Source organism: Anarhichas minor, unplaced genomic scaffold, assembly GCF_050575085.1.
Source record: "Anarhichas minor isolate MPS153535 unplaced genomic scaffold, ASM5057508v1 ptg000003l, whole genome shotgun sequence".
In the NCBI taxonomy this organism is placed as follows: domain Eukaryota; kingdom Metazoa; phylum Chordata; class Actinopteri; order Perciformes; family Anarhichadidae; genus Anarhichas; species Anarhichas minor.
Genome location: NW_027466449.1, coordinates 3,429,429 through 3,453,766, shown reverse-complemented (window position 1 = coordinate 3,453,766; position 24,338 = coordinate 3,429,429). Strand labels below are relative to the sequence as shown.

General features: G+C 42.3%; 2 protein-coding genes and 1 long non-coding RNA gene across 7 annotated transcripts; 2 read left to right on the top strand and 1 right to left on the bottom strand.

Moving 5' to 3' along the window:
- The first annotated feature begins 671 nt into the window (after window positions 1-671).
- LOC142952027 (serine/arginine-rich splicing factor 6-like) lies at window positions 672-5,449 on the top strand. Of its 2 annotated transcripts, none has more exons than XM_076094010.1 (6): window positions 672-875; window positions 1,290-1,450; window positions 3,080-3,198; window positions 3,320-3,522; window positions 3,627-3,686; window positions 3,895-5,449. In XM_076094010.1, exons 1-6 carry the CDS (start codon window positions 769-771, stop codon window positions 4,331-4,333), a joined length of 1,089 nt encoding a protein of 362 aa, XP_075950125.1. In that variant the 5' UTR covers window positions 672-768; the 3' UTR covers window positions 4,334-5,449. The 2 variants fall into 2 exon arrangements, with proteins under 2 accessions (XP_075950125.1, XP_075950133.1); XM_076094018.1 differs by having other exon boundaries at window positions 673-875; window positions 1,290-1,423.
- A 279-nt stretch (window positions 5,450-5,728) lies between these two features.
- Window positions 5,729-20,240, top strand: l3mbtl1 (L3MBTL histone methyl-lysine binding protein 1). Its single transcript, XM_076094027.1, has 22 exons — window positions 5,729-5,955; window positions 7,108-7,303; window positions 8,788-8,975; window positions 9,670-9,799; window positions 10,320-10,482; window positions 10,996-11,134; window positions 11,319-11,367; window positions 11,820-11,908; window positions 12,419-12,523; window positions 12,695-12,830; window positions 13,157-13,248; window positions 13,726-13,877; window positions 14,842-14,918; window positions 15,130-15,215; window positions 16,600-16,710; window positions 16,842-17,010; window positions 17,432-17,534; window positions 17,685-17,873; window positions 17,947-17,996; window positions 18,760-18,917; window positions 19,009-19,071; window positions 19,980-20,240. Exons 2-22 carry the CDS (start codon window positions 7,138-7,140, stop codon window positions 20,112-20,114), a joined length of 2,550 nt encoding a protein of 849 aa, XP_075950142.1. The 5' UTR covers window positions 5,729-5,955; window positions 7,108-7,137; the 3' UTR covers window positions 20,115-20,240.
- LOC142952047 (uncharacterized) lies at window positions 19,107-22,274 on the bottom strand. 4 transcript variants are annotated; one of them, XR_012954637.1, is made up of 3 exons: window positions 22,154-22,274; window positions 21,645-21,749; window positions 19,107-20,222 (listed from the first exon to the last, which is right to left on the bottom strand). It is a non-coding gene; the product is annotated as an uncharacterized LOC142952047 (long non-coding RNA). The 4 variants fall into 4 exon arrangements; XR_012954643.1 differs by having other exon boundaries at window positions 21,654-21,749; XR_012954638.1 differs by having other exon boundaries at window positions 21,645-21,790; window positions 22,154-22,271.
- Between the last annotated feature and the right edge of the window lie 2,064 nt (window positions 22,275-24,338).

Below are 24,338 nucleotides of genomic sequence, written 5' to 3'. Positions count from 1 at the left end.
TGGCAGATCACCATTTAGAACATAAATGATCAAATTATTCCTTATAGTGTACAGGATGGACATCCTTTTGGGTTACTGCTCATGTTGGTGTGGAGGGAAATGAGCAGGTGGATATTTTAGTCACACTATCACTCAGAATTAAACATGTAGATCCTACAAATTCCATTAAGTGTTGCCGAAGCAAGGACTTTCATATGTATGAATCGGGCATATACACAAGCAGGATTGGGATGATAATGAAACTGGAGGACATTTATAATATTTACACATGTTGGTGGGTGACGGTTGGCTGGAAAATAAGGGAAGAAAACATCAGCACCATTGACTGAATATATCTTTATATAATATATGATTATCACTGAAATAAATCATACAGGTCTCAAGCATAGATTATATCAAATAGGCAAGCGCCCAACTGGAAAACACGCACTCTGCAGCCAACCAGAAACAGTTGAACATTTACTACTTCATTGTAGGAAATAATATCAAGAGAAATCGCCCTCTTCAGCCAATAAAGAAGACAAAACACTATTACTTTTAATTGTCAAGTCTGTTGGTGAACAGCAACCATTCCCGCCTTCTCCTCTTGCTTGTCTTGTTGCACACCACAGTCCAGCTGGTGGCGGTAATGCGCCTCTAAAGTGGGTTGCCAGCTTCAAATAAACACTAAAGAAGAAGAAACAGAACACGACCAAGAAGAAGAAGAAGCAGTAACGGCTCTCTCGTTCAGCTTGGTAACGGGCCCCGCAGAAGAACAGTCGAGAAGTCATGCCTCGTATTTATATTGGACGGCTGAGCCACAATGTCCGCGAAAAAGACATTCAGCGGTTATTCAGCGGATATGGAAAGCTCATGGAAGTCGATTTGAAGAACGGGTGAGTGTTTGATAGAAATGCAACCGCGGGTTGAATAATATCGCCTAGCTAGCATTAACGTAACCTTTCATGTGAACGACGTCAGTGCTGGTACAGAAACACGATACGATTTTAACCAAATAGCTATATGTCTTACTCTGCAGGCCAGTCGGCTTGTAAACTTAAACCCCAGAGTTTGTTTCGCGGTTCTTTTGTTCCATTCCTCTACACGGAGTCCCGCTCGTGTGACCAATGTAGCATGGCCAACATGGCGTCTTTGTGTTGGTTTCATCGCAGTGCTAGCGGGCCCAGATGGCTACAGCTAGCTAGCTTGTTTGATGTACATGAACACATGGCGTGTGGAAAGACACACGACTTCAGCCGCTGTTATAACTTTTTTTTAAAATTTATATTAAAACTGTCTTTCTATTCCAGCTATGGATTCGTGGAGTTCGAGGACAACCGGGACGCCGACGACGCAGTGTACGAGCTGAACGGGAAGGAGCTGTGCGGGGAGCGCGTGATCGTGGAACATGCCCGGGGGCCGCGGAGAGATCGAGATGGCCACGGTGGGGGTTACCGGGGTGGTGGGCGCAGTAAGTGCAGTCTATTACAAGATACCCTCTCTAACCCCCTTCTCCCTGGGGTTGAGGTGTCTGTGTGGACTGCACAGATAACCCGTTATGTTGTTTTGCGCCAACTGAGACTTGCGGAATAGGTTTACACTTTGATTATTTCAGGTTCACTTCCACGGTTTATAATCCCAACCATCCCACGATAGTGTCAAGTGACAACATGTTTACTATGGCTCAGATTGCATGCTAATTTTGAGCGCCGCTGTAACATCTGTAGCAGTACTATACTCTATATCATGTTTATTTTATTTATGTAACCGTATGCCCACATGGAGAAGTTCCTGATCTATATTCTTCTTGCTCACACAGTTAAACTTTTTTCTTTTTGGCATGTTCGGCCTCATCCTGCTGAACAAATCTCATTTCCTACCGTTGAGGGTTGGTGACCTGCTGGTTTTTGCTCCTCCCTAGTGATCATGGGCCACCCTTGATTGGTCTGTAGTTCATTATCGGGGCGGAACAATAATATGCAAGTCAGAAACCTCAAATAGCAGAACTCTTTAGGCTTTAGAAGTTGGCATTAGCCAAGACGGCTTGCTTTCCTAACACCGATTTCATGGTTCTCTTAGATGATAATTGCTAGTCTGGCGAGCCATTTTTTTTAAGGCCTAGACATTCAAATGTGTTGTTTGCACCACAGAAGGAAGCTAATTGCAAATGATCACGACAAACCTAGCATAAACTTTAGCGTCATCATTAGAACTAGAACATTTTCATGTGAAATGTGTATTTTTTTTTAACTTTGGTATATATTTTTTATATTCCATATTAACAAAAGTCCTTGATGTTTCAATTTGAAAGAGTCCAGTTGCGGGCTGAGGCTGAGAGTCCATTGAGGCTAAAGATGACTGGCTAAGATGACTGCCTGTCCCGTTTGGCCTTGGCTTTCACCTTACAATGTGTGTGTGAGACCTTTGCCCCCCCCTTGATCCTTGGCTGACCTAACCGGAAGCCATGATGACATCAGCCTTTTGCCAATAGACCAGGGGTGATGGTGAGGATTGCCATTGGTTTTTATGTTGACAACAAACATAAGTGGAGCGGCTCAAGTAACGAACTTACAAACACCAGAAATGTTGTAAGTGAGAGAACGGGAAAACCAAATTTCGGACCGACATCCGGTCGAATGCCGAAAGATTGGCGTATGCGTTTAAATTTGATCGAACAGTGTCCTTGACCGCAACTTATGTGGATACCTCCTTTTTGTTTGCGTTACAGGGTTCGGAGGTCTTGAAAGAACATCACTGTTCATTTGTTTACGCAGCTAAACCATCACAGTGTGATGTACCGGAGTAAGGCAGGTTTTTTTATTGCCGGAAACGGATGCAGTGGTGTTCTTTGCAGCAGAGAACGACATCAAAATGCTGAACAATACAAATGATACAAAGTGGCCACTAGATCATTTATCTGAAGCTTTGTGTTTTGAAAATGGGATCAAAGGGACCCCATGTCATTATTAAGTTCAAATTAATATGCCCATGGATGTTAATCTAGCAGGTCACTGCCTTGTGTTAATTTGATAACCCAGGCCAGTAGTTCATTGTGTCTCGACCGTTTCTAACTTTATATCATGTGCTGTTGTTTTTAAAGGTAGCGGTTTCAGCAGCCGGAACCACACTGGCAGGGATAAGTACGGACCTCCAGTCCGTACCGAGTACCGCCTCATCGTGGAGAACTTGTCCAGCCGCTGCAGTTGGCAAGACCTCAAGGTACATGTTCGAACACCAGCTATTGTTTTACCATGGTGAGATGTTTTACACCGCAACCGCTCAGACAGAATGAGATTGTATGCGTATTTGGTGGTTAACTCTTTGTGTGCGTGTTCCACAGGACTTGATGCGTCAGGTAGGAGAGGTGACGTATGCAGACGCCCACAAGGAACGCACAAATGAGGGTGTGATCGAGTTCCGGTCCCAGTCGGACTTGAAGAGGGCCATTGACAAGCTGGACGGTACAGACATCAACGGACGGAAGATTCGTCTCGTGGAGGACCGGTCTCGCAAACGAAGGTCTTACTCCGGCAGCCGCTCCAGGTGGGAACACCGCTGAAGCTCTTTAATGCTTCTGACTTTTTGTCGAAGATGCACGCTAAACTGTTGCTAACAAACTTGTAACACTGATATCTATCCGACATTAGGTCTCGTAGTCGCCGCCGCTCCCGCAGCAGGAGCCGCAGAAGCTCCAGGAGTCGCTCCAGGTGAGAATGGGTCAAATCTAACAAAATAAGATTCAAGTACAGATTAGAGTTAGACTTGAAGTTTAGACATAGATAAGTAGGAAATAGAGGTTATGTATTGGGTGTTGTGCCAGAAATGAATGAATATCGTTAAATGGCACAGTCATGTAAAGCATTTGCCTCTTAAAAAAAAAAAAAAAAAAAAAAAAAAAAAATGTATTCCCTACAGGTCTCGTTCCCCTGGCAACAAGAGACGTCGCCATTCCCGCTCCAGATCTGGAAGGAAGTCTCGCTCCAAGTCGGGAGGAAGCAAATCACGATCTCGCAACCGCCGGTCCCGTTCTCGGTCCCGTAAATCTAAGTCCCGTTCACGCTCCCCCAAATCCCAGTCTCCTTCAGCTGGCCGGAAATCAAAGTCCCGTTCAAAGAGTCGCTCAAAGGTAAAGTCGGAGCGGGGTTCTCGCAGTCGTTCCAAGGAGATTTGTGGCGACAAGTCCCCCAGTCATTCAGGGTCCCCGATGGCGAACGGGAAGGAGGAGCCCGTCGCTAAGTCTCCCTCCCGCTCCCCTTCGCCTCTCAAGGATGACCGCCGATCCAAGTCCAGGGAGAAACGCTCCGCCTCCCGCTCAAAGTCTCGCTCAAGGTCTCGATCAGCTTCTCAGGATTAGTGATTAAAAACGGGAGCGTTTCTCTCATTGTCGAGCTTGATCCCTACGCTGTACATAGTGAGCAGTGTTGTCATACTGGCTTATGCTTCCTGGCTCGTCTACTTTTCTCCTTCAAGTGTTCACTTGTCTTAAACATGTTTTAGATTCAGTTTCCTCAGAGGATGCAGCACAGTAATTATTTTGATTTCTGTATCGTCTGCCTCTAAAAATAAAACTCGAAATAAGCTAGACTTAAAATCTTTAGAGCTTTTGATTTGAGATCTATTCCGATAACTTCAACTTGACTGGTAAACCGTAGGTTTGTCACACCCGTCTGTTATAGTCCAAAACTGATTATAGCTTAGTGAAAATGAAGTTGTCTTTATTTTACTTTCATCATTTTAGACACTCAGTTGTCACTCAGTTGTGACAGTGATAGTTTGATTTTTAGATCCAAAAAACGTACTAGCATAAGTCCATTGATGTCTGGAGCAACCATCAGACCGTTGTTTTCACAGTCAGCTGTGTGGTTGTGGGAGAAAAGTAACGTGTGGCCGGAGCATTGGAGCAGTTTCCCTCTGTGAGCTGCAGTCTCAATACTCTCTTTCTCATGGAATTTGCCGATCTTTGTGTTTTGCGGTACTCCAGAATGTACATCTGGGATGCAAGAACTTGTACTGCAGAACTGCATATTTACAAAAGAATAAGGGTTTGTATGTCATGTTTGAACAACTTGCATTCTAGGGGGACTCTTCTGATCTTTTAACCTCTTGTACATAAACAGTGTGATCAGCATCAAAAAATATTTCATTCTTTGTTGCTACATATTTTTTTTGTAACCTTGAGCAGTTAATCTGTGGAAGATCCTTTAACTTTCTGGATATTTTTTTTTTTGGTTTGCTTAGAGCTCTAAATGTCTTGTTTTTTGCTTTGTTTTGATTGCAGCCCTGATAAAGTTATTTTCATTTTCTAGTTCATCTCTTCTGTGAGTTTGCTCCAGAGGTTATGTTTTTGTCAAGCCTCTGCTTATTTAAAGTGTGCCGCTAGTGCTGGAGTTTTTGTACTTAAAAGCTACACCATTCAAATCTCTGGAGTGTCTGTGTGTTATTACAAACACCATCAGACTCAATGAAAGCACCCCCCCCCCCCCCCTCTCCATCTTGTGGAATACATTTATTTTATTTTATTTTTCTCTGTGCAAATGAGATCTAATGGATAATTGTCTTCTTTTTTTTTTTTTTTTATTGTATGTTCAATTAAAGATCTTGATGAAAGAATGTTGCCGTGTGGTGTTGCTTTGTGTCTGCATCACAGAAACCTTGTCTGCAGTATCGACATGACCTATATCCTGCTAATTATATAATAAATGGTGTTCCATGGAAGGGCGGCTCTTTCTGTTAAAGTGAGCCGGATCAATGTGTTGCAGACGTAAGCGGGTCTGTTTTTACCGTTTGAAACGGAAGCGGCCGAGCTCCGGTCTCCCGGCTAATCGATAGTCCACTACATTATTTTCACATCTCGACAGTGGAGCGGTCGCGCTCGAAGTCTTTTTTTGGCGTTACATTATAGTCAACGAGCGGTGACTGTACTGGGGGCTCACGCATGCGCAGTCAGAGCCCCGGAGCCGCAGGAGATAATAGCTGGTAAGCCAAATTTCAGTTCCGAATTGATGTGAAACCACGAATTTATTTCACATTTATAATTTGTCCCTCTTATTGTGGCAGATCAGAACATCTTTTAACCACAAGCGGTTTAAAGGGACAGGTGTAAATGTGTGTTTTAAGGCGGAGCGTTTCGGCGTTTAGGATGTAATCGACCACAAATGCTTTCCGTTTTAAAATGTATATCTGAGCTTTCACGCGCCTCATTAACCTACCGAGTTAAATACTTTGAAACAAGCAGTCGCGCGGGTGTTGCTGACATATCTAACACGCTTAACGCTGTGGTGAGGAGAGAATGCTGCTCATTCATTTGAGATGCAGCTGGAATGGGTAACAGGGTTCATTTTTCACTAAATGACATTTTCACAGGGTTTGAGACACTGCTTTTATTCATTTTTTTTCTCCTGGATGTGTTTGCCTCCGCCATTTTAACTGAAATGTATTTTTATTTAGTGTGCGTGTGTGGACTTGAGCTTGTGCGTAAATATTGATGTGTCACCATTATTGCCTTTTTATTGGAGGCAGCCTAATGGATGTCTGATAGAAAGTCACACGGGGTCATGGCTTTTGATGGAGGAAGGTGCTGCCGTCATTCTGTAAATGGCATCCTCAAAATACAATTATAAATATAAGTATTGTTTAAGTTGGGGGAAATATATCTAATAAGTATTTTCTTGTAGATTTACATTTGATAAATCTTAATTCATGTTTCTCAGTCATTTTTGTGAAAAGGGAGAAAGAAGTGCCTATTAGCAGAGGCTTCATAGTCATATCTAAAAACTCAGTCTTTACTTATCTGAAAGTGTCTGTTCTTGTGAATGTGCATCGTATTAATACCCTTTTTAATGATAACTGGTACAAGAAAAATGAAATCAGATGAATCAAACAACGCAAAAAAAAAACACGACAGAGGATCCATAACTTTTTGTCAAGTCAGTATATACATATATATATACATTCATACAAAAGACGGATTCACAGTCTGTCCACATACAACACCCTGAGATCACACCCATGATTCAAATTCATAAAAGGAAAATCTCCATAAAAAACGTTGAACTTTGAGTGCTGTAAACCTATTTATTCCATTGAGAGCACTGCTTTGTACTGCCCCTCATGCTCTTTACTCTCCAGTGCTCCGGAGTAAAGGACTGGGACGCCGTTATGAGTGCCAAAGTGAACGTGGAGGCTCTACCCAAAGAACCCGATCGCACCCCTTTGGACCCGTGCTCCTCGTCCCCTAGCGAGGCCGTCCTCATCTGTGGGAGTGACGGTGTGGCCAAGAAGGCTCGGCTCCAACCCCACACCACCACGGCTTTCCTTCTACCAGGTGAGCACGGGGTCTGCACTGTGGTCACATTCACGGAGACCTTCCTTTAACTCGTGGATACACGTTGAAGCTACTGTCTCATCAGGTGTATTGTGACGTGGGAGACATATAGAGAGCATCTAGACCCTTCTCACGTCGGGAGACGGTCCTCTTCCACCGAGCCTGTCTTGTTGCCCCGCCATGTTTCTATAGTGGCCCAGACCATATAGAAACCAAACACTGACCCTAGAGAGGGCCGTCCATGTTCTCCGTTGAAGACCACTGAAGGTTCTTCTACAGGCTTGGAAAGTGAGTGCAAGGGAGAATCTGCGACCTCACCGCTAGATGCCACCTAATCCTTCACACGGGTCCTTTAAAGGGGAACTCATCATCTTAACACATCAGAGCCGGTCCACACAGGTGTTGGGGGGGGGGGGGGGGGGGGGGTGCTACTGCCCTTGTGGGAAAAAGTTGTACAAAGCCTTTTGAGGCTCAAGCGGGAGCTGGGTTCTCAAGTGATGTCACTTGAGTCAGCGTCGGTTGGGGAGGAAGACTAAAAGTTAGAAAAGAAAAGAAAATGAAATCTGGGGATGTCTATAGAGAGAAATAAGTGAGCTTACCACACCTCTCTGCTCCTCATGCCTGATTGAGACTAGTGGCTAGATGCTACATTAGCCGCTACTAGCATAACACATGGGAATCTGACCAAACTGTTGGGGGGAAATGTAAGCGCCAGGTTTAAGGAAGAGGACTGCCTGGAGTAAAAAGACGATATTTCATGTTTCCAGTATCTGCTGCATTGATTTGGATCATTTTTTGAAAACTATATATTTGAGTCAGACGATGTCACTTGAGTGCAATGCTGAATCTGTGGAGGATGGTAGATAGACTATAGCATTTGTCTTCGGGGAGCAATTTGGGGTTCAGTATCTTGCCCATGGGACACTGCGGACTGGAAGAGCTGATCTTCTGATTAGTGGACGATCCACTCCTCCTCCTGAGCCACAGCCAACCACAGGACTGCTTTAAATGATTGTCTGTACGGTGGCGGGAGAAACATTGGTCTCTAGTAACACAGGTCAACATGTCAACATAGTACAACTCAGTTTTTTGTTCCATGAGGTAAGATATCCTTTTTAGACAAAACAGAAATCAAATAGTTACAATTCAATTAAAACATGATGTGGCAAACAAATTGTGCGCTCTTTGGTAGGGATGGAACAATATAGGATTTTTTTTTGCAGATCACGATAAAAAAAATACACTCACAATAAATTGTAGTTAAGAAAATACAGGAATTATCATGTAAAGAAAAACAGAATGTTGCTTTTTGATCCTTTGTTTATTTACTTTATATGATACTAATAATACTGTTGATAATATCATGAATCACAAATATTTTGGGCAGGATAATCCTGACATAAAATGTTCCTATCGTCCCATGTCTACTCTTGGGTTAGCTCAGGCAGGAAGTTGAATGAATTTGGATGCATGTCTCTCCTCAGCTCCCGCTGCCAGTCATCAGAAGCTGGAGGTGACTCCAGCTGTTTCAGTGGGAGACTCGGGTAAAGGAGGCAGGGCCAATGAGACGGCCACACCCACGTTGACAGCACAGGTGGGCGGGGCTTGTAGCATCGTCCACGTCCTGGAGTGGAAGGAAGGGGTGGCCATCCTGCCCAGCAGCAACCTCAAGGTAAAATGAAACAGTGTCATTGCCTAATTGTTTATCCACCTGGACTACGATGTGAATTTGAAACGTACCAGTCTGGTTTAAATGTAGGCGAGGGCATTGTGTCTTGTCTATCTCAACTTGCATCTGTCATATAAAAGCAAAAAAAGCCCAAAACAATGACAACAATTAGAGCGTTACTGTGGATCTGATGATCCAGTCAGAGTTCACTTACTGGACGGTTGATGATTTTAGTCAGAAAACTTTTAACTCACTTGTGTGAAAGCAATCAAGATGCTCTCCAGACACAGATTAACATACACACCTATTCTATTTTCAGTTGTTCAGAGAAGCATTTTGCCACATTGACAATGAAGAATAATGTCTCACCAAAATCCTGGATGATTAACAAATAGTCATATTTGTTTTGCTGTAAGTTTCAGAAAGCACTGGAACTCACTGCAGTAATTTAGCATAAAGGAGGCCGCAGTAACAAAGACAAACTACCAGACAAACAAAACGTAACACGTGTTTTCTCACACTATGAAGAAACATGGAAACAAACCAGGCACCATTGCATCTTCAAAATTGTCTGATCAATTGTTTTGAGGAGGAAAAAGGGTTGAATTGACAAAACGATATCTCCCATCAAGACACATTTTAACAGATGGATACATTGAGGCATGAGTGTGTGTGTGTTTGTTTTTGTGTGTTGCAGTTCTGTGTGAGTGATGTGGGAACGTTGAGCACACTGATCACCCCAGGGACCATCAGCAGCATCACTGAACCAGCAGCCGGGACTTCTGGGAGATCCGCTGATGCAGAGAGCGCTCCAGCAGACAAGCCAGGTAGAGTCGTAAGGCTGTCATGATCTGAACACAAAATACTGCACCTTTTCAATGCCTCACACTAAATTACACTAATACTATTTCCTGGTGTTGCAGGTCACGCTAGTTAATGACTGTTACTTTCTATATATGGCTGCACTGCTATTCTAAGTATTTCACAGCATGCCCCTTTCAACGATCACTGGAGCAATAATTACATCAGCTGAAGCAGAGTACTCTTGACAAAGGGAAGAGAGAGCAGCTGCAGATCCATGTAAAAATGGCAAACAGGCATCACTCACGTGTTGAGAACAAATTCAAAATCCAGCTGCAAAATGGTTAAAAGTAATCAATAAGTAGTGCAAATGATAATACACTTATTAGTGCAGTAACATCGTCCATGAATTCAGTAAAGGAAATACAAATCATTTGAAGACACAAGAGAACAGCAGAGTATTTAAATGAGATTTGAAATGTTAACCTGCATCATCAGTCTTCACCTGAAGCCTCTTCATATCTTCTCTTGTCTCCCACATGTCAGAGGTGTCGGCTCCTGTCGGCTCTGTGAGAGGTGCAGTAGTGGAGCCGGAGAGGTTGCTGCCGGTCAAACCTGAAGTCCAGGTCGGACTGAGACAACAGAGCTATGATGCCAGAGCTCAGAGGACCTACAGAGAGGAGCTGCGCAGAGAGCCCATCACTGACAAGTATGTTGGTAACAGCTGCTTCCACATGCTAGAGGTGGGCGATAACGCAAAATTTGGTTATACAGGGCCAGAATCGCAGGTATCAATACTGATACTTTTTATAATTAAAAGTGGTTTTCGTACTTTCATTTTGTGGTCCAATGTTAATTACGTAACCATATACATATTAAAACACAGGACACTTTTAAAGGCAAATAACAAAATATGTGTTTTTATTATTGTAAATTGAATGTACAAACATGAAGAAAGTTTTTGATTGAAACACGACAAAAGCAGTGAAGATTACAACATAATGTGTTTTGGGTTTTTTGATTGATGCGAGTATTTCTTTTGAAAAGCACCTTGAGTCAAATGAGGTACAGCGAATCTGTAAAGTACAACAAAATCAATCCTGCAGTGGAGAGCACAAGGCCGGAAATACATACCCTGATAATAGAAAATAAGGAAAGAGAGTACAGTCTGGTGATGTGTTTAGACTTGAGGAACACTGCATCTGTCCTCTCGGCACCTCAGGAGGATTGTCGGGGTAGAGAAGGTGCCAGCAGGCGGGAGGGTCTCCTCCCTTAACCCAGATCACCTGAAACCCATGAGGAAGAGGAAGAGGAAGGAATACCTGAGTCCCTCTGAGGAAGACTCTGACATCGAAGGCACGGTGGGACGGCATTGTTATTTACATTTAACATCCAGATACAAATATAGATGTTCTCCTATCTGATGAATTCAGAGAGATACACGACTGAAAGTATTTTAAGCAACGTGTTTGTTTGCTCTAATTCAGTGACGATACTTTCTTTCTGCTCTTAACTCTTGCATCATTTTTATTACATTTATTTTAGGATGAGAAAATTGATGATTCTAAAGCAGACGGCAGACACATCAGAGGAGGTTGGACTAATCTTTTATTTTTACATTTATCTGTTATATCATCTTTCATCCTATTTTGCGCTTCTTTGCTTATTTGCCGGCTGTATAGTACATCTGTTTTTCCTCCCTTCCTCCTTTCCCCCCCTTACATACAGATGCAGTGTCAAGTCAAGTCATAATAACATATCCCGGACTATATAATGTAATTCCATACAACATTGAACATTGAATTGTGTTTTATTGTAGTGTCATGTCATTATTTCGTCCAGCCCCTGTATGTTCTCAATACCTGTTAGATTATCCTTCACTAACCTTTGAGTACTTTTCTTTCTTTTCTTTAAATATTTATCCCTTAAAGAGGAATGGAAGTGCTTAGAGATTAACATTTTCACTCAGAATTTGTGCGTAAGATTACGCGTAAGATCCTTGCATACATGAATCAACTAATTATTTCATTTGTATATTTGGTGAAGCTGGAGACAGTAAGACAGAGCAGTGGACGTGGGCTCAGTATCTGGAGGAAACCAAATCTGTTGCTGCGCCCAACAAGCTTTTCCAAGAGGTACGTGTGAGTTTAATATCCAGACTGCAGTTTCAGGCTCAGCTACAGCCTTGTACACACAGGTTCACCCAGTGCACCCATGATTTTTTACTACTTTCATTACTACCACTGCAGCTCTTCCTATAGCACAGGGACAAATATATCGCCCCGGAGTGAAAAAATAATGCGCCATTGTCAAGGAAGGACGTAAGAAATGCAAATTTACCTGGGAGAAAGAGGATGTATGCAGCCAAAGGGCATTCATTAATATTCGTATTCTGTTACACAGTGTGGGGTTGATTTCATTTAAAAGTGATCTAGTTTTTGAACAATCTAAACATTTTTTGCAACACAAGCTTTGCCTTTGACTTTCTGTTCCAACATTGGAAGTAGTATGAGAATGATACACTTTCCATTTGCTGTGTTTGCTGTCCTGATCCTATTTCCCTCCATTCTTTGTTTTCACCTCGTTTAGTTTGAATCTCTGTGATCTGTCACTGAAATATTTGCCTTTGTATCCCACGTGTCCAGACCCAGAGAGTGCCAACAGTGAAGAGCGGCTTTAAGCAGGGGATGAAGCTGGAAGGCATCGACCCGCAGCATCCGTCCATGTACTTTGTTCTCACCGTGGCCGAGGTGAGCCAGACGTCCATTAACACGGTCGAAGGATCTTAATGGCCGGGCTGATTAGTTAAGATTCAAATCATCATTCACTTACAGGCTGCTTTGCATGCAGGAGGAGTTCACCCCGGTGTCGCCCTTCTCCAGCCGGCTTTTGTTTATCTAACGTATCATGTCATCATCCAGGTCTGTGGTTACCGGCTGCGGCTTCATTTTGACGGCTACTCTGACTGCCACGACTTCTGGGTGAATGCCAACTCCCCCGACATCCACCCAGCAGGCTGGTGTGAGAGCACGGCACACAAACTGCACACTCCCAAAGGTGAGAGGTCAGGACCCTCTGGACATACTGAGAGACCAAAGGGCAAATAGAGTCTAAAGAGAACAAAGTATCATGAACACACAAAAACCCGGTCTGTCACTTGTGCTTGATCTTACCTTTCACAGGATAAATCTTCAGGAATAGTTTGACATTTTAGGAAATACACTCATTCTCATGTTTCTGCCTGTTTCCTTTATGCTAAGCTCCCTTCAATATAGCGAAGTAGCATATTTCCCAAAACGCCAAACTATTCCTTTAAATGATGGGATGTTTTACCACATATGAATCATTTTAATCTTCTCTCTGTATCTCTGTTTTTCCTGCAGGCTGTAAAGAGGAGGAGTTTACCTGGACCAACTACCTGAGAATGACTAAAGCACAAGTGGCGTCCAAAGAACTCTTTGCCAGTCCTGGGAGGGTAACTGCCACTATATAATATACGGTAGTTGTATTATCTACAAGCACGAATGGATGAGGTGAATGATTTGGGGTTGGGGAAACTCCAACTCTAACGAGCAGCAGTTGTAATAAAACTCTCTTTTAAACAATTTGCAGCTTCTATCTGTTTCAGAAAACATTTTCACTTCAACAAGACCAAAAGTGGCAAAGTCGGGCCTGTTGTCCTGTCTGATATTTGTTTTAGTATTCATATTTAACGCCAGGACATCAAAAAAGCTTTATGCTTGTTTGCTTCTGCAAGGCAAGCTAATGTTTAAGCTTCATCATATCAAACTGTTTCAGTTTTTTTAATGATTGGTGAATTCATAAACAGATTTAGAAACGGTCACACAGCACAATTGTCACACTATTTGTCAGCTAGCCCACAGCTCTGTCTGTCTCTACTTCCTTATGTGCACATGCCGAGTCATTTCTAATACTTCTGCTTTCTGTTTAGATCGATGTGAAGTGCAGTTTTGAGATAGGAATGAAGCTGGAGGCCGTCGACCGTATGAATCCCTCGCTCATCTGTGTAGCAACCGTCACTGACATGGTGGACGAACGCTTCCTGGTTCATTTTGACAACTGGGATGATACGTACGACTACTGGTGAGTCTCAAAAAACATTGGGGATGTATGGGCTTTGGAAAATGACTGAAGAAAAAGATCTAGAAGAAATATTTCACTGCGCAGCTGTGGAGAAACTTAGGCCTGTTGTATTCTATGAAATTGCTAAAGAAGCAATGCAGATTGAACTGTCCAATCTTTCAGTCTGTTTAACTTCATGTTCACAGATTTGGTTCATTTGTAAAAAGCCAGTGTGAACCGGGAGAGGAACAGAACTTAAAGACAACAATGTGGTCCCGACCAAATGAACCAAACTACAGGTGTAGTAAGGCTACATTAATCTAAACATGGCCACTAAGGGGAAGAACGACTCAAAAACAAATGGACCCCCATGACATATATCACCATATAGAGTTGCTATGACTAAAATACTGTAGAAACAGTAACATTCATTGTGGAGTGGAGGTGTCCTGCTTTTGCTCACCTGATGAATGATCAATATTAATAAACTCTGCTTTCAGCTCTTATTTGGTCTCAACCAACTCCGACAAAAAATATGGGACTCTTTAGCCGTTAGATGCTCTTCTTTCTACATTCACGAGCTGCTAACTGTGTCAGTGTTAAACTGTTTCTTTTGTTAAACAGCATTCAGGGTTTTAATCACTATGTTGAAAACAGCTGCTGCTCTGGGTTAGTAACGTTGCTGCGACTGAACCAGTTTAGGCGTCATAAACCCCAAACAATGAACTAAAAGAGGTTAACAAGCACAGCAGCGCTGTACATTTAAGTGATAATTCTCTCTGGGGTTTGTCATCATGAGTGAGGTCTTTCACATCACATGTAGTTATTTGATTCAGTGTTAGTATAAAGCATCAAATAAACATCAGTCAAATCTGCAGTAAAAGCTGTTCCAGTAGCAAGGTGAGCAGCTCGAAAACACGAAAAAGCTTTTTCTTACAATGAAACTATTGAACTGTTGGACGTTGTTGTTTGTCAAACTATGCAGGTGTGATTCCAGCAGTCCGTACATTCACCCTATTGGTTGGTGCCAGGAGAGGAACCTCCCCCTAACACCACCCCAAGGTGAAAAGTGTGTTCAATGTTAATCATTGATTTAATCATGTTCATAGTCATAACATGGCTCATTCACTTTAAAAACATCTCTGCCCACTTAGTCATCTTGTCTTGACTTTAACATAATCCTGAAGGAAATAAGTTGAATATGCAGCGGAGGAGTTTTTATGTTTATATTCACTGACTGATTTTTTGTTGGATGTATGTTCTGCTGCACCAGATTACCCAGATCAGGCCCGGTTCTCCTGGTCTCACTACTTGGAGGAGACTGGTTCCAAGGTGGTGGCCGCTGACGCCTTTAAAGTGGTGAGAACAAAGAATAAATGTCAAAAACAAATATATAAACAACATGGGGAAATAAGGGGGCAACTGGCAATACACTAAATCAACCTGTCAGCCAAACTTTAAGCATCGCCTGCATCCACAAGATCACACTCCAAGATGTACCCACACTGTTAAATCATCTCCACACATATTTCCCCGCTTATACACACACTTAATGTACCTACATGCATACACGTGCATACACATCCCCCGGAACAGTCCACAGTTATCTTCCTCCAGTCAAACTTCCAACACTCTGGTCCAATTTGATGGATTGTATTGTTTCACAGTGAGAGATGAGACACTGCCACTGATTGTAAAAAAAATTCAGCTGATTCACAGACAGCAAATGTTATCTTTTCCAATTTCAGAAATTACATTAAGTCCAGCAACCAGGAGGTGTTTGCGGGGGGGGGGGGATTTTTCCATTAAAGGAGAATTTGACGAGGGGCAATCAAAGAGGCAGAAGAGATTACATTACTTTGCTTATCAGTCAGTCTAACAGCCTCCCATCATATATCAGAGGTAGCAATTTGAGACGATGGGTCCAGAGTTAGTTCCAATGTCTCCGATATAAAATCAAGAAAAGATCTCCAGTACTCCACCAAGCTCGGGCATTAACATGCGAGTCAAGTCGGCTGGTGCCTGAGAGCATCTGTCACAAATACCAGAGAGGTTTGGATAGATCTTCCATAAACTAGCTCCTATGAAGTACTTTGAACTGAATCAGGTTAAGACTCGCACAGGAGGAGGATGAATTCAATGCAACCAGAGCATCGTCCCGCTATTCATCTGACAAAGGGATGCCCAATTCAGTTTCCCAACCTGTCTTGATCATATGCAGAGCAGTAAGGTATGAAATGATTACTGTTGTGTGGATCTGTCATATGAGCTGACAGAACACAGAGCAGTGACATTGGAGGCAAAATAATTAGAGGCAAGGTTTGTTACAGTCCCGGTCAAATCAATTACTTACAGTATATCACGAATGTAATTACAGCTGACGGATCTTTTAAGAGCGCTGCAGTAAGTACATTAGGCACAGTTCAGGTGTTTATATAACAGATGATAATGCATATGTACTGATTGCAAAAAAAAACACCTTGAGATGCGGACCATGAACTCGGGTCTCGGGTTCGAGTCCGGCCAACTTTGTTGCGTGTCGTTTCCCTCCCCTCATTTCCTGTCATCATTCTACTGTAAAATCTCTAATAAAAGGCATAAAATGCCCCAAGTTAAATAGTAGAACGGATGTTTGGTGCAAGTAAAGCCAATGCTTTTATGGGAAGTACATTCAACATGTTTGGTTGTTGAGCTGAACATACAAGTTACTGTGTTTTTCAATCATCCTCTGCTCCGTCTCCAGCGTGCGGCCCACAGCTTCCAGCCTCAGATGAAACTGGAGGCGGTGGACAAGAGAAGTCCTGGTCTGATCAGAGTGGCTACAGTGGAGGAAGTCGAGACTCATCGCATTAAGGTAATGCTCTGTTTGTGTGTTGTCAGCTTGTATTACATGAACATTTGAGTACTAAATGTTTCAGGTTAAGAAGGTCATGATCATGTGTGTGTGTGTATGTACAGTATTATATATTTCTATTCCTCCTTCAGGTCCATTATGACGGCTGGAGTCATGTCTACGATGAGTGGATGGACTCGGATCACCCCGACATCCACCCAGCAGGCTGGTGTGAGGCAACCAGTCACCCACTCAAAGTTCCCCCACGGGACGCCAAAACACATCAGCCACATGGTAGCAACCAGCACTTCAGTCAAAACTGGAAGTAGATTTTCTTCAAAGTTCAAATCAAAGTTATTATTGATACCTAGCATTTCATCTTAGCAACAGTAATTGTTTTGAGCTCTGACTAAGCTTGTTTTAGTCCCTGTAAGGCCCCAGAGTGTCATGTAAAGGAAAAGTACACTGGCAAATGGAAAATGTGAAAGGGAAATTGAAATGCTAATTGAAATGTTTTTTATTACAAAAAATGCTTCAGTTTCAGAGTCCTGACATTGTGCATGCTTGAATACAACAGTGCCATCTTTAATGTTACTAGCAACACCTGTGGTTTTCCTACTATGAGAAGTCAAAATGTCTGCTGTTAAAAAAGGCCTCTTGGTATTTACACCACTTGTTAGCTATAGGCATAATCTCCCAATAATATGTATGAGGGTGCATGTCTGTATTTGAATGGATGTAGGTGTGAGGGAGCCTCCTGCCACAGGCCAGTCCACCTACCCCTCCTCGGTTCCCTGTAAACCCATCAGCCACCCCAGATCCAACAAGTACAGCTTCCACAACAGGTCAGCTGAACTCAACTCTATCATCATTTCATGGAGGCTTTATACACCAGGTCAACCATTCAAGATACATATCAATACCTGACATGAAAACAGTTTAAAGTCATGCATCTTCTTAATAAACTGCACTACGGGGCTGTGTCTTTGAAACAGGAAGTGTCCAACTCCTGGTTGTGATGGTTCAGGCCATGTGACCGGCCGCTTCACTGCCCATCACTGCATATCCGGCTGCCCACTGGCTGAGCGTAACCAAGGCAGGCTGAAGGCCGAGCTGTCAGACTCGGAGTGCAAGAGGACTCTCTTCTTCGGCCAGAGGACCAAGAAGACACATTTCCGTGGCAGGTGTGTGTGTGTTGGCCTACATGTGCATGCATGTTTGCCTTTGTCTCACAATGATCTTTTCCTCTGTTTTCAGGATTGGTCGTCCTCCCAAATACAGGAAGAACCAGCAGAGAGACTACCAGAGTGAGTTTTCTAAATGCATGATACATATCTTTCTCTGATGAGAGCATTTAACTCTGCAGCTTTAAGGGTGTCTGCCTGTCAAACCTGCTTTAAGGAGCTTATGGATTTCAGTGGAAATCTTTCATGTCAGTAGCAGGTGTGAATGTTGCATGAGGCTCACATCTGTCCTCATGTGCAACACAGTCTGCTCTGCAGTCATTTGTGACATGAAAATGGTTACATTGGAAAACCGGATAACAAACTTTTGGTTCTAAGCCTTTTCCACAGCAGACATTTTGACTTGTGTTAGCAAGGAATGCACAATTATAATTAATACTGTTAAAAACAAAGAGGGATTTGTTGCCGTAAATTAAATATAATATTCACAACTATGTTTTCAATTAGAGTATAATCACCTGATACTTCGTTACCTTAGAATGAGGCGTTTGTATCCACAAACGAAGCAGGTTCTCTTCACAATCTCCGGCATGTTTCACCGCCATGTTTCTACAGTAGCCCAGAACGGACAAACCAAACACAGACTCTAGAGAGAGCCTTTCCCATCTTTAAGTTACCTCAAGGCCACTGTAGTTCTCCTACCTCACAACTACATGCCACTCAATCATATACACTGCTCCTTTAATGATGGTACCATTTAATGATGGCACCATATAAGACGTGTCCAAATGTCTGCTGTGAAAGCAACGCGTTGGCAGTTTCAATCTGAAATGTTTGTCCGTGTGATCATAAATCCACATATCTTTGTGTGTGTGTTCGTCCTCAGACATGTCCTCAGAGGGCGTGTATCCGTCACTGTTCATGTCAGCTCTGAGCAGCCAGTCAGACAGGACTCTGTCTCTGTGCTGGGAGCAGCACTGTAAGCTACTGCCTGGCGTTCAGGGCATTCACGCCAGCCAGGTGGCAGCATGGAGCGTTGAAGAGGTAAGCGAACCTTATAACTTACCTTCATATTCATTTATTCTCTCTCTCGGTCTAGTTTGATTATTTGAAATCGGTTGTATTTGTACTTTAGGTCTTCATGTTTGTCCAGAATCTAATCGGCTGTGAAGAACAGGCTCGTCTCTTCAAAGAAGAGGTGAGACCACCAAGTGTATTTCAATCAGGAGAGACTTGTTTTATAATTTAACAATGATTTATTATACAAGCGTCAAATATGAAAAGTGCAAAGTCTTTGGCGATTGGACTCCATCCTGAAGTACTATCACCGAGGGTAGGGATACTGAGGTCCAACAGGCCTAATCCCCCCTGGAGTCCAGACACTGGTGGTGGTGGTGAAAGGAGTTGCTGCAATCTGATGATGAATCAGGAGCCTGACTGGAGGTGACTGGGGTGGAGGCGGGTCGCATCTGCTTAACGCTGAAATGACAACTGACAGCAGCAGAGAGGAGAACGCTTTAAAGTTTGACAGCAACGATCTGATTGGCTTAAGGAAACTGTGTGCCGAATCTGGTTGGTTGCTTAACAGTGCACGCCCCCAATCAGCTGATAGAGTAATTACAAGGAGAGGAGAGACAGAGATCACAAGTGAATGTCTTCCTGACTGAACTTGTGCTTGAGCTACATGTGAATGAAATATGAAGTTAATGCACATTTGCTGTACACGTTTTCAAATGTGACCAATGTAAACCGGTATTTATTGTCATGTTACACTGCACAAGTGAAAACTATGAAAACAACAGTCTGTTAAAGGGATAGTTTGTATTTTATGTAGAGGGGTTGTACGCGGTAAATAGGTTTAAGTGGACGTTGTATTTAAAATATTTTCACCGCTTGCAGACGAAAATCATCTTTAGAAAACTGTACAAAGTATAGTATCAGAAATTACCATTTAGTCAAGTGAACACCTCAGATCATCTATTTTATTATAAAGGTGTTTCTGTTTTAATTTGATGTACTATGAGTACCCATGGCAGACAAAACAAATGATTTCTTGACCTGTCATGTCCAGTTGCATCACCACTGTTGTGTCTGCGTCTCCCCCAGATGATTGACGGGGAGGCCTTCCTGCTGCTGACCCAGACCGACATTGTGAAGATCATGAGCATCAAGCTAGGCCCCGCCCTCAAGATCTCCAACGCCATTCTCATGTTCAAGAGCACAGACGAGATACTCAAGTGATCCCGCCCTCACCTGACCTGTGGCGTCGGGCCGTCGATCATCATGTGCCAAACTCATTCTGTTGCAGGGAAAAGACCCTGACCTCTTTTTTTTCATGTGTTTGGTGTCCTGTACCCATCAGAGAGGGGGGGGGAGGGGGAGGGGGAGGGGGGGGGGGGGGGGATAAGGAAATACAGATATTTTTTGGGAGTAATGTCTTAAAGACATTGGACAAATTGGTGTGGAGGTGGATAGAAGGAGGGTGATGAATGTGAGGTGGAACATCAGGAGTTTTTACAGTTTAGTGGTTTTACCACCCAAACCTCAGTGTTTCACATCTGTTTCGATCTGCCAGTCTATGGTTTGCCTAGTAATTTCCAACCGTCTGTTTTTAATGCTGAGTTTTAATTTGTGCATTAGAAGCCTGAGTGGGAATAGTAGAATTCAAAACAAGAATCACATTTAGTAAAAAAGTTCCTACACTTAGCTGAGGTTTGGGGGGGAAATGTGGCCAAAAAGAGGAGTTAAATGCAGTAGACGAGGCTGGTGAGTGAGGCTCCTACAAGCCTCACGTTTTGTGCAATAAAAAAAGTTGAGACAGAAGTACTATATTTGGTAACCCTTAATGTTACAGCTCCTTTATGTTATCAGACTGTTCTGTAATACAGTAAGATGAAAATTAAATAAATTTGCTGTGTTGTTCAGACTGTTGGGAAAAGGTTTCTATTTGTTGCAGATGAGCAAGTTGAAACGGTGAGAAAGCCTTTGCTCAGTTTCACGCTCGTCCTGAAGTATTAAGTCATTTGTTTTTAAATTCTCCACAATGTGCTTTCTTACTGCAATATTAATGTGAGGACTCGTGTGATGCAGGAGCTGTAATTTAAAATGTTTCCCTCTTATATGGAATCTGAGTCAGAGAACTGAAACAACACGGTGTTTTTATATCTTTATGCAAAGATCTGAAATATTTTTTTTGCCATTCTTGATGAAAAGGACACTTTTAGCACAACTGTGAAACCCAAAGGGATTTTACACAATGATGGTGCCACACTTGGTCACTAGAGAGTGCAAAAATTCACGTTTGGCTCTATAAACTTGGATTTGGTAGCAAGTCAATGGAGCTCTCTGCAGTTTACATGTGATGGAAACAACATTCAAAGTGTGTTCTGCAAAATGTTTACATTATATGTCAGAATTGGTTAAAAAAACACTGTACGGATTTGATATTGTGAGATGAAAGTTGTTTTACAGGAGTATTTTAAGGGCTCTTGGAATCTTACTTCTTTGTGTGTCTCTCTGGTGGGATTTGTGTGTGTGTGTGTGTGCGCGCGTGTGTGTGTGAGCGTGCGTGGGTGTGTGCGTGTCAAGATAATCTTGGGTCACAAATGTCATTCAATCCATATGAATTAATAAACATCCAAAGCTGTCTTGTCTGATTAAAGCCGCTGCCTCTTTTCTTTTTTGAAGGGATCACACACACTGCATTCCTGTGCTTGTGCAGCTGTGTTGTGTGTGTGTGTGTGTGTGTGGTGCTATTGACTATAAACCTACTTTGCTTACATCACATCCCCTTATTGACCTTCCATATTCTCGTCAACAGTTGGCTATGGTGGTGACAACTCGTTTCACGCCCCTCCTGCTTATCTTCTCGTACTGCTGCAGAGGCCAGAAAACAAGCTGATAACTTGCTGCTGCAGCTAGACAGCAAAATTAAAGAAGTATAATTGATTGTTGGGTGGTAAATGTGTCATACAAGAAAGAATGGCAGGTTTTTTATCCTTTTTTATCATTTGAAAGGGGGATGTTAAGGAGAGACACTCTTGCTCTCTTGCTTTTCAAAATCATTTGCAAGAGTGAAAAATGCTTAAATGTTTTAAAAGCCCCCCTTCAGTCCAAAAAGAGATTTGCTTATTGTGTCATAATTTGGAATTTTTAGCTTCACTGTGCATGTGCAGTGTTTGACACTAGAAGGCTCTTTTCCCATTCATGTGCTGAAGAAAGTCACCTTAAAGGTTCAATATACGGGATTCAGAGCATTATCATAGTGTAGTGCTGTCTACCTGAGCAGAGACTGAAGTCCGGCTGCGCATGCATTTCAGTGTGAGTCTCTCTGTTGTGTCCCACTGGTTAGGTAATGGCCGCCCTCGGCACTTCGCTCATACAGGAGTTACTACTGATAACATCCTCCCAACCCACGGGTAATCGTGGAAGCGTAGCACCCTCCCTCCGGTTCCCCCTAAGGTTCACACTGTTAGATCTGTCAGCAGCTTTAACATTGCATGCGCTGTTAGCACCGTTAGCTGCTAGCCGCTGGCTCAGCCATTACTTTTAGTAATACAATTTAAGTGAAAAGCTGCTCATTTAAAGTGACTAGAGACGCTTATAAACCTGTTTCTAAGGCTGCTCAATATTTCCGCATAATATTTTAAACAGAACTCTGTGTTGTGCAAAAGTTCATCCATCGTTATTTTGGAGAGAGGCAGGCTAGGCTATCACCGCCCCGGTTAACAGTACTTTATGCTAAGCTAGGCTAATCGTCACCTGTCTCCAACTTCGTATTAAATGCACAAATGTATCCATTAAGATTAATGAGAAATGTTTCATCTCATTTAAATCTTGGAAAAACATAATAATCATGTTCCCCAAAATATTGGACAAGTTCTGTAATACAGTGCTGAGCAAATGAATGCTATTGTCAAGAAAGATAGATATTGGTGTCTTACTAACATTACATTAGTCGCAGTAGTATACATATTTCGTCATCATCCCATGTGAACAAAATATATGTCATTTATCCAAAAGTAGCTTTCTGCTCATTTTATTCCTAAATTATAGATAAATGGCCCAAAAAAAGAAAGTAGGTTACTCGTCTTATTTTGAAAGCGAAGAGCAGAGTCCGGAACTAAAATTCTTAATGAAGTTTGGACAACCAACACTCTTCTTTTCCGACACACACGCACACGTTTTGAAATACGTTACAAGTGAAACTTTTCATCAATGATTCACTCTCTTAGACGACCTTCCTTCATGAGCATAAACAATAAATAAAAAAAAACTGAGCTCAGATCAGCTTCCGCCGTCCGCGAGCCTCCAACAGCTCCGTGAGCTTTAGAGTCTCCTGAGCAGAGCGCGCACACTGACCTCATCCCACAGGTGAGCAAACTGTTACTTTACAGGTTTCACACTGACAACCCAGATTATCCGTAGAGTGCCTGTTTGTTTCTAAATTACATCGATTATATTTGTATTTTGGGGGATAAAACATGTGCCAGGATATTGTCTTACCTTTCTCCTGATCCGCATTGTAGGCTATTGTTCTTGTTAAACTAATAAACGAGCTAGTAACCTTATAGTGCTGCTAATATTAGTATACTGCTGCTAATATATTCAAAATAACATACATGATATCTGAATTACTTTAGTTTATAATGACCTCAAGTTATTGATCTGCCGTGATATCACTATCAGTCTGTGCAGAGTTCAGTCTGTTTAGTTAATTGTATTGGTCTTTGAAACTATTCAGATCACCAACTTATTTAATAAGTTACTGCTGTCTTCTTTCATTCATAATATTGGCTCTATAGTTAACTAAATGGGGAGTTTATATTTAATTTGTGGCCAGACATATTGTGGGATACCTTGCCTATATATTCCTGAAAAAGTCAAATTGGGTCTTTTGTGTCGGGGTTTAAAACAAACAGACTTGTCCTGTCTGATGCACTGTGGCAGGTTATTGGTGTTGATTTGGTGGTTCAGAGTCTCCTACCTCTTCTGAGGAATAAACACAAAATAAAATTAAACAAATCTTTGAGTGTTGTCAGCAAAGAAGGTAGCCGTACTTGTTGTGGAAGGTAAAAAAAACAAAAACATATCAATTATGCATGATCATTTTAACCTGCAGACATGTCCTCTTTGTATGCCTGTATTTATTAATGAGGATTCAGATCAATTTGGTGGATTTTATTTATTTTATCTTGCAATAAGTCACTTATCCAAACTGCAAAAGACAAGCTGAGAATGCTTTGCATATGTATGTGTTGCCTATTCTATTCACATTTTTGATTGAATTACATGTACATCAAGTCCAGCTTTGCCCTGTTTCCTATTCAGTATGTCAATCACGTGTTACTTCATGTAGATTAATGTGGGAAAACTGCCATAAACACTAGTAGGCCTCCAGCTTGGGATAAAATGCACAATGCAAATAATGTAAATGCACTGCAGACTGAGGTGCCTTAAGTATCA